General features: G+C 33.8%; 1 protein-coding gene across 1 annotated transcript in view; it reads right to left on the minus strand.

The window, feature by feature from the left end:
* LOC129807881 (mitogen-activated protein kinase ERK-A) overlaps positions 1 to 10,487 on the minus strand; it is a 67,323-nt gene that overhangs the window by 13,872 nt on the left and 42,964 nt on the right. Inside the window, exons 5-6 of the mRNA XM_055857478.1 lie at positions 7,595 to 7,711; positions 3,851 to 4,207 (exon numbers count right to left, since the gene is read on the minus strand). Coding sequence (XP_055713453.1) covers positions 3,851 to 4,207; positions 7,595 to 7,711 — 474 coding nt within the window. The remainder of the gene's footprint in view (positions 1 to 3,850; positions 4,208 to 7,594; positions 7,712 to 10,487) is intronic.

Genomic DNA, 10,487 nt, shown 5'->3' on the forward strand with positions numbered 1-10,487 from the left:
TTTTATTGCATAAAGTGTTAATTCGTTATTGCTGGTTTAGTAAAACATACACCCAGCGAAATTTAATTAAGAAGTTTGCATAAAATGGGTGGTGTGGGTCGTGTGTAGATCCGATCAGCCTAAATTTTTTTGTACAATATAGGTCTGTATAACAACTTTTTCTATGGTAGTGAGCCGCGCTCACTACCATTCGCTCACTACCATTAATTATGTTGGTCATTAATTTTTTAATAAAAACCTAAAAAAATTAAAAATATATTATTTTTATATTCTATGCGGTCGTGAAGCGATTTGTAATCCTGACATATAGTTTTTGAAGCGGCTGCAGTAATTACCTTCCACACCCATTTTATGGCAGTTTCAGCGCTAAAGTCAAACTGTACTGACAGCAGCTCTCAAAAAATTACCTAGATAGTATCACCTACAAGATAATGGATTTAACCCCGAAAAGAGCGCTGATTAGTCAAGAACCTTTAATTCCTTTTCACCATTGTAAAACTCGTTGTTTTCTTGAAAGATCACATTTTTAAGGGGCTAGGTCTGAATAAATGGGATCAGTAGGATCACATATCAAAGGTCTTAACACCAAGAAGCATTTACATCAAATTTTGGCTACAAATAACTTTAAGTGTGGAAAACCACCTGAGAAACCTATCTTATCAAAAAATTGTTCGGTGTACATTGTCTGAAAGAAACACTTAAATGAGTTTGGAGTGTAAGGACGTTACTTTTTCGGGAAGAAAGGTTTATTCTATATGGTATTGATGAACTAATAAAATATTTACAGCATAAGTGGCAGAAAAGTCACTTATTGATGATTAGAAATTTTGGCGATGAAAGTATCATGATAGAGGCGTCCTTTTTGTACTACAGAAAGATACCCAAAATCTGGATTTCCAGTATTAGCAGAGATCTATAAGAATCTTTTAAAGATCATACTGACCTCGGTGATTCAGAGCTATCTTTCAAGAAAACAAAACTTTTAATAACGTTTTTATAAGAAGTTAAAGATTCTTGACTAATCAGCGCTCTTTTCGGGTTTAAATCCATTATAAAAACCTGTAAGTGATACTATCCAGTAAAATTTTTAAGAGCTGCTATCAATACAATCCGACTTTATTTAGGTGTGGAAAAAATTCCACATAAAATTTCCACGACCGCATAGAATATAAAAATAATACATTTTTAAATTTTTATTAGGTTTTTATCCATGGATATACAGTAGCAGCTCCCGCTATATTGTACAAAAAAATTTTAGGCTGATCGGATCACTCTATAGTCCACAATATTATCGACCGTTGATTTCCACGAAATTCACTGATATTTCTATAGTTATCGGTTATGATTTTAAGTTAGGTTATGCTTTTTAGTACGCGACATGAAATGTTGTCATAATTATTTTAATATTTTTGGCAAACTTTATTGAGTAGTTGTGATAATTGTGATCCATAATGAAGAGAGCGAAGACAAGTACCACAATCTCAAAGAAAGTAGAAGCTGTCGAGCAACTTCAATACTAAAAGTCGTTGATAATTTTAAAAAATGACATGGACAGTACGACCCAAGTGTCAAATCTGGAACCAAATATGGACTATAGCGAAGCTCTACTGTATTCCACAGAAAAAATCCAGAATCCATCAAATTTTCCTTGGAACCTATAATGGAAAATTTCCATGGATTTTTTCAAGGAAAAATACTGGAAAATTCCGAGGAATTTTTCGCTTGTTATTCCTATACCGCTTGCTTTTGCTATGGGGAAAAGTCCAAGCGGGAGCGACATTTTTGCCAATATGGCCGATAATTTTGACATTTGGCAGCGCGAGAGATTGCTTTCGGGGAAGTTTTTCCTATTCGTCCTGATTTTGGTGAATTCTGATTGTCCAGGAAGTGTCTTTTATGCTTTTGAGAAAGCTTAGTGTGTCTACAATAACATCGTGTTGAGAGAAATGTGTTTTAAAGTGTTTTTGTGTGAAATATTTTGAGGAATCTGTTGGCAAGCAGGCATTTGGTGTCTTCTTGATCACTTCCTGGACATCCCACAAGATACTGGTCAATAATTCTTCTTGTTTTAGTGATCAACATTCTAAAGGAGTCATTTGACACGCAAAAATAATTCACAAAATTGATATTATTGACTTTTGGAAAATTGAAGTTTGTCTCCTTTTCGTTCTTTTGGGGACGAGAGTTCCCATGAGTTTTCCAATTTCCCAGAGGCGGAAAAAATTCTTTCTCTACAAAAGTATCATATTTGACCACTAAGACTTACAATAAAGTGACTTTTACTGAAATTCGTTCGCTGGATATGTTGTGGTCCGGAAAGAGTTAATTTTTTTTCTGTTCGTAAACTTGTTACCCATCTAGAGGCAAAACGGTAACGAACTTCGAATCTTCGGATGACCCCCCCCCCCCCATAAGTTTACACAAGGAACATAAATAATATTTTTATTTCCCTTCACCCCTTCCATCCTCTCCAAAACCATGTTTTTTTTCGTTTTTCACGAAAACGGCTTTTACGATTTCTTTTATTTTTGGATATGTTTTAGAAGTTGCCCAGGCGAACTTTTCGTTTAAACATACCTGTGACCTAAAAAAAATCGCCATCTTGAATTTTCTAAAACCAAAGTGTAAGTGGTCTGGAAATCAGTAGAATGATAGATAGATAGATAGATATTTTATTTCCAATCTATAACTCAGTTCATGAATCGGTTAAATATCTGTGAGTGACTTATCTTTTTCGTGTTTATATTTTCTGTTTGTCCTTATGCTTGTAACTCATGCCAGAACATTCTAAATCTAAAATGATCATTTATTTACCAATTTTTTATTTTGAAATGCTTTTGTGTTTCTATGAAACAACTTGATCTCTAGTAGATCACTAAGCATCAAAACATCATGCGAAAAACTATTTCACGGAGAGCTCTATCTCGTGAGTTTGAGCATTCCAAAAGGCTGTGACGCTGTGTCATCTCTTTTATGTTCTATTTAGCTAATTATCTATAGATTTCTCTCCCGAAGTATACGATTAAGTGTTAATCTCTTTAAAAAGATTGATTTGAAGAAACGTTAAAGGCATCTGTGAAGAAATTCTTTAAAAAAAATATTATTTGGACAATCGTTAGTTAAAAAGTTTTTGTTGATGCATGATTTGCTAAAAGCTTTTTGAAATAATAATAATAGAAAGAACATAATAATAGAAAGAACAGCATTTGGCAAACTTTTAACAAACATCGTTGGAAATATTTTCTTTTGGAATATAAAATTGGGTTAAATCTGTTATGAGCTGATGAACAAAAAATATTTATACGAAGAAAACTTTAGGAAATTCTCGAACTTTCTCATAAATTGCTTTGTTACCATGAATTTGAATCTGCTACATACGCTATTATTAAGGTAAAATCCCTCTAACATATGATATTCCCATGAATATCTCTTGCAATTCTTTGAGCTGAATTTTCGCTGAAAATGCAAAATCTCTCCGGATAAATGGAAATTTTGAAAAAACAAAACTTGGTCTATTCATAATTTCTAGTGCTAAAATTCTTAGAAAATATTTTATTGATACAGAGTTACTCAATGTATAATTATGATAATTTGTACCATATCCAAATACGATACGGATCTCTTTACATTACAAATTATTCACGATGCCTTTACCCTTACCTTTCCCTCAGGCCTCAAGGAAAAATGATCCTTGTGATGTAATGTAATTAAATTCCAGAAATTGCTACCTTTGACAAATACCCTCTTCGATATTGGATACAAATGTTCTCATTTCGCATCCACCACCTATCCCTCCCCCTGGCCACAGTACGTGTAAAACGAAAAAAAGAAATAGATGGTAAGTACTCACCTCATCATCTGGCTCATAATACTGCTCCAAGTAGGGATGCGATAGGGCCTCTTCCACCGAATATCGATTGTGAGGATTGAACGTGAGCATCTTGTCGAGCAGGTCGAGTGCTCGTGGATCGGCATTGGGGAAGAGCTTAGCCCATGGTACCTTTGGCTTGTACGGCAATGTCTGCAGATAATTGCGTGCCTTCTCATTTATGATACATTGCAAATCCTCCTCGGATGGTGATCCGAGAACCCCAAGAATGTGATTCAATTGATCCAAATAGTGCTTCCCGGGGAAAATAGGCCGATTACTCAGCATTTCAGCCAAGATACATCCAACTGACCAGATATCAATTGATTGTGTGTAACCCTGAGAAAGGCAGACACAAAGAAAAACAAAGAAATGTACCAAAGCCTTTATCGTTTAAAATCAATTTTGTGGCTCTTTCAAGGGATCAAATAAACCTTGTCAAAAGATTCATTAAAACCCTTTGCTGTTCAATCAATTTGATTCTTTATAGAGGTATCAAATTTTCATATGTTCTAAGAATTCCATTGAGGGACATTTTAAATTCATCATCAAGTGATACTTTTCAATGGGTTAAAAAACAGAACTTTTAAAGAGAGATAACTTTTCTATCAAAGTTCATTACTTTGACTTTTCTCTTTTCTTTCTGCCCGAGAGTCATAGACTTTTATAAGCAGAAATTCTTTCCTAACAGAAAACTTTCAGGAAGAAACTCCATCTAAAGTAGTTATTATATGCTTTTTAAACATTTTTGATTTCAGAGAAACTCCAGAAGAAACATCTCACATTTAGATGCTACATCAGGGAAGCAGACAAAATGGCATGGTACTGATGGTACACTAAAAATCCCCCTTAAACTATGCTACCTAGAACAATATTATGATTTATCTCTTGTCAAACTATTCTATTTACTTTATTCTCTACAGTTTTCTCTCCCGAAGTATAAGACTAAGTGTTAATCTCTCTGAAAAGATTGAAATTATTTCTGCATAGGATCCTTCACTGAAAGCTGTCAAGGTATTTTTTTAACACTTTAACATGTAGGAGAATACTTTCAGGCTTCTCAGAGACTATGCCTTCGAGCAGGATGAGTTAATTGAACTGCAACTAATTTTATTTATTTAGCATGCTCAAATGTTGCATAAAGTTAGTTCATTTTATTGGTTATGCCCAGCGCACAATAACTTTTGTTTGTAAACATGTTTTCAAAATTGTCTATGAGAGTGAAAGAAACGACTAGATATAGATCTCACTCCCTCTCATTGAAATGTCAAATACATGTTTATAAAACAAAAATTATTGTGCGTTGGGCATTACAAACCCACAAAAGCATTTATGATTTTGTTTGTGATTTTTTTTTATCCGTAGGGTAAATTAAGCTAATTCAAAACCTGCCCCAAATGGAAATTTTTCGCTATTCCAAATGGAAACGTCACTGTTTTCATGATAAATACAGTACTAAATCACTATATTTATATATTTTCTATACCACAGTTTCATTATTTAGTTAATTTTACTCCAAAAAAAAGCGAAAATCCATTCATATTCACAAATTTTAATTTGTTAATTTTTAAGAAAAATTAAATGTGTACCTTTTCACCATCGAATTTTTCATTGAACGACCATGTTTTCCAATGAAAAACACAATAAAGTGACTGTTGTTTATACGTTTCGTTTAACATTTCTGTCATATTTCTGGCTAATTTTAATTAAATTAAGTGCTAATCTTTATTGTTAACGGTACGTGAAGTTTTCAAATGAAATAATTACCTTTTTCGTGAACAAAAAGGGTTTTTCTGAAGTGTCTGCAAATGCTTCAATAGGAAACCCCGGAAATATGATTTTTTTGGAGAGATTTTCTTATTGTTTTAGACAGGAAAGGAGAAAAAACAAAGAATAAGAACAAATTCTGCACTCAGGAGCAACTCAACAAGGTTTTGGAAGCCTTTCGTCTGCCGGTTTCACTTCCACTGTTTGTCTCCAGTTAGAAACTATCCCTTGTCTCCAATTGGATTAATTTGTTTCCAATATGTAAGACGAATCGGTTCTGCGGCTAAAGACCCTGCCGTTATTATGAATTCCCAGAGACTGATTGGGTACACAACGTGCCTTGTCCCTAGGGTTAGCCCTCTGAGTGGGAGGTGAAGGGTGTGCATCTTTAAGCAAAGAGCGATCATGCCTTCCGATGGTATAATGCTCTGTGCCGACAGACAGTTGATCCTGAGCTACGAGTGCATCAACACACCCTTAACAAGAGAAATCTTGTCGGGCCACCACCACCAGTTGTGCTACTATGCCCGTTTTCCAAGTTCTCGGTTATTTTGATCTCACAAATAGACGCATTTTACACTCGAGTATTTTTCTTTTATTTAAGAAGTTTTCAAATTATATTTAAAGAATTTTCACTAAACTGTAACATTCTAGAAGAGTTAAGGAGCAAATTTATGTAATTCTCTTCAGAAAAAATATGAACTTAATGTGTTGAATCTTCTGTCAAAGTTAAAGCGTCTGGAAATTGTTTTGAATTAGGACATTTACCAGAAGAAGAAGCAAATAACAAAAGGAAATTACTGTAAAGAATTTTAGTTGAGATTGTGTAATAATTGCAATATTATTTGCCTTTTTGTAAATCTTCTTGGGGCGTGGCCTGTTTTTCGATAGGAAGTCTCTCTTATTTTCAACTTAATATTTAACTGTTTGCGATCGTTATTTTGAGAAGGGCAGTAGAAATACCTCAATAAACATTAAAAGTACAATAAATTAATTTTTAAATCCTTATAAGCACTTGCAGGGGCGTGACTTATTTTATGGGCGGAACCTAAAGAAGCTGAATACTTTAAAAATAATTTTAAAAAAACGTAGAGAATTTAATGCAATATTTTAATTATTCTAAATTTTAAATTATGTTCTATTTTTTGTTCAAGTACTAGAAAACGTAACAAATCATTAAAAATGTAATAAAAATATATTTTTGGTGATCAGTAAAATGCACAAAATTTATCCGAAATAATTTTGAGTACCTGAGATACCCAGTTTTTCAATATTAAAAAATTGCGATTCTCTTTTTAATTATTTGTTTAGCAAGATTTTATTAGTACAATTTACTATAATATCAATCAATCCGCTGTAGCCGTATAAAATTTATAAATAAAAAAAAAAGCGAAAAAACATTGTTAGTACTTCACCACAGCTAAATAAGACTGAAGTAAACATAAAGTTCTGTCATATTTCTCGTAAGCAATTGCTTACATTGAATTTTCAACAAAACAATTTCAACTCAAATCATATTCAAAATTTACCGTATTTAGTGTTAAAATCTTCCAACAAGAACAAATATTAGTTAGAATTCATTATTTATCAAATATTGGAATAAAAATCCATGATTTAAATCAATTTACTTTTAGTGTCCAATTTTACCCTCAAAGTGTCCAAAATAAGAAACTAGTCAAAATTATGAGCCTTTCCCCAAGTTACTCATAAAATTATAACTTAAAAACGATTTATTTAATGTTTTTGCTTAGAAAACTTTATCCCAAAAGGTAATTCGGCCTTTTGAAGAATATTTTATGAATTTATAGTTTGAAATTTAAGATTTTTATGCCTATAATTATAAAAATGTCCATAGGGATAATCGTTCAAATTTCAGTCTTTATCTATCCTTCTTTAACTCTGTTCATAAAATCCTCCTGTTAACCGTGAGATTTTTGCAAAAAACAAAATTGGATTTACCTTGGAATTGAGCATTATTTCAGGAGCCCTGTACCACCTTGTTGCTACGTATTCAGTGAGAAATCCGGTGTGATCGTGCTCTGGATCAGCAACTCGTGCAAGACCAAAATCACAAATCTGCAAAAATAAAAAAAAATAAAAACATTTTATGCTTTAATTCGCCCAGCAACACCAAAAACCACTTCCAAAAAGAAAAATTCCGAGAAAACTCAATTTCCCTGGCAGAGGCATTTCGTTTAAAGTTAAATTAATTTAACTACACTTTCTCTAACACCCAACTTTTATTTACAATTGACCCAAAAGAGGAAAAGTCCCATCAAGTATCTCCCTCTCACACAAAATTCACAGATTAAATATTTAAACACCCTTACAAGATTGTTACGTCACGCAGGACGGAGGAAGGCGGAGAGGAAAAATACACAAACATACATTTTATTGAGAGGGGTGCAAAGGGGCGGAAGAATAAAATAGAATTAATCTTGCTCGTATGCTTTTACGCTGCCTCTTGGCATGTTGTTTCTCTCTTGGGCGCGGGAAAATCGCGGAAAACTGTATTATGATCAAACATTAACTTTTCATGAAATTTTAATGAGTTTTCCATTAATCCAAACGAGGTAAATTAATGTTAATCCCTCAAACTAGAACCACTTTTTTTCTCTGCTTCTCTGACACGAGTATGTAATTATTAAGCCCTTAGAGTTGAGAACAGCCTAGATTAGATTGATAGTCAGGAACATACTTCTTAATTCTGAGATAAAGGAAGATTAATTTTCGACATTTTCAGTAATTAAAGGGTTATAAATTTCCTCCCACGAAGAGCGAAATTTGTCAGATTGTTAAACTATTGCACAGCCGCTTAATATAAGAAATTTTCACATTAAACTTATAATTCACGTGAGCAACACTGCCATATTTCTATAAAGTAATAATAATGAAAGTAGTGGCACGACAGTCGATAGGGGAAAAAGATCTTCTCGCAAGCGAGATTTTCGGCACATCCATTATTATTTTAGCTGAGATTCTCTACAATCTCAGCTTTTGTGGTCACAGATGAAATCCGACCTCGTCAGTTCGGGTCCAAATTTTGGATTTACACGTTTTCACACTCGTAGATCACGAATATCATATACGCCAAAAATCGATTTTCGTGGACGTCCCGTCCGTCCTTCCGTCCGTCCGTAGTATAACCACTTCTGGAGAGAGAACGGAAAAAGATATCGACAAGCGGTTTTCGGCAAAGGTTAAATGACGATGGGCGGCTAGAAGTAGGTGATGTCAGATTTAAAAACAGTTTACCCGACGCGATTCTTTACCCTCAAAATTCAACTCACAATCGAATTTTCATACATTCCGTGTTGCAAGTACCCCGAGTTGCATACATTTGGAGGTCGCCTGTAAAGAATCTCAGCTACCGTAAGCTTATCTGGGGTTATCACTGGTTTAGTGAATAATGTAATTATTTAGTTAGAAGATTTTATTTCAATCCAAGAACATGATACTCCATTCTACGTGAGATAAAAGAGAATGAAGTGTAGTGAAATCTCAGACAATCATAGATTTCTAATACAGAGTAGATGGGGAACCTGCTTGCTAGACAGAATTTCACAAAAGCGTAATATTCCTAAAAAGAGAATTCAAGATCTAATAATATCAGAGTATAATTCAAACACTAAAGTTCGAAACGTTTCGAAATTAAAGATAATGCCAACTACGCCAAATAGGCTTTCAATTTTAAGCAGGGCATACTTAGAAAATTTATAACAGAGAGCAGAGAACGAACCACTAGGGGAGATTTCCAAAGATTTAACCGTGCAGAGCACAGTGCGCAGTGGGTTTCATTTATAAATTCCCCCATACAAAAAAAACATAACTGTCTTATTTGAAGGGTTAATATTCTTAGGGGAAACTGGGGTACCACCAAACACTAATTTTTATTTCTAAACTACTTGGACTATCTCAACCATTCCTTCAGTGGACGAGCATCCCTATAGTGCCTATAAATTCCTATAGGTCTTATCCTCTGAAGTCGAATATCCGATTAAAAAATCGCAGTGTTTGGTGGTACCCCGTGTTTGGTGGTGCCCCAATTTCCCCTATATCTGAAAATTAGGGAAATTATCAGAAAATTACACCTCCCATTTCCATACAGTAAAATTATTTCATAATATTTTCTGATATCTTTTACAATGTCAGCTTCAGTAGATGTACGTGAAATTCACAATGTCAGATCAGATCAAAACTTTGTAAAAAGACCTTTGGACACCCGTAATTTAATTGATAGAAATCCATTTTTTGCCTATCCGAATCTCTGTAATAACTTACTGGTTGTGGAGAGAACACAGTAAGAGATATTAACTTGTGGTTTTCAGAAGAGGTTCAATATTAACGTCACTTTATATTTAAATCTGTTAACGTTCTATGGCATGGATAGGTCTAAACTTCAAAAAAAAATCTTGTTCTCTTTCGACTCAAGATACGGGAAATCTATAAAGATAGGTTTTAAAATAACCATACCGTGTATTCACCGCCAGACTTTTCTAAAGACAAGTGGCATACGAAGATCATTTCGTAAGCCAAGTCAAGGCATTTTTATTTCTGGTTTCGTCCCAAGAGTATTCGAAGTATTTCCTGTTCGAACTTCGAAGTGTCTCGAGTGTCAAAATGTATCTGTTTTTGCTTTGTTACGAGGAAAATGAAAGAGACAAGTCTACAATGTCATTGTAATTTTTCTTATAATCATTGAGTCATACTTTTAGCAGCTTGTCAAGGTGATATTTAATAAATTACCCCCACTTTGTGCGAAAATGGAGTTTCCAAATGCGAAACTGAGTTTGAATTCTTCGAACATCAACGACTCTTTTTGCAAATAGAGTTCCATTTACCTTTTATCCAA

This window comes from Phlebotomus papatasi, chromosome 3, assembly GCF_024763615.1.
Source record: "Phlebotomus papatasi isolate M1 chromosome 3, Ppap_2.1, whole genome shotgun sequence".
Classification (NCBI taxonomy): Eukaryota; Metazoa; Arthropoda; class Insecta; order Diptera; family Psychodidae; genus Phlebotomus; species Phlebotomus papatasi.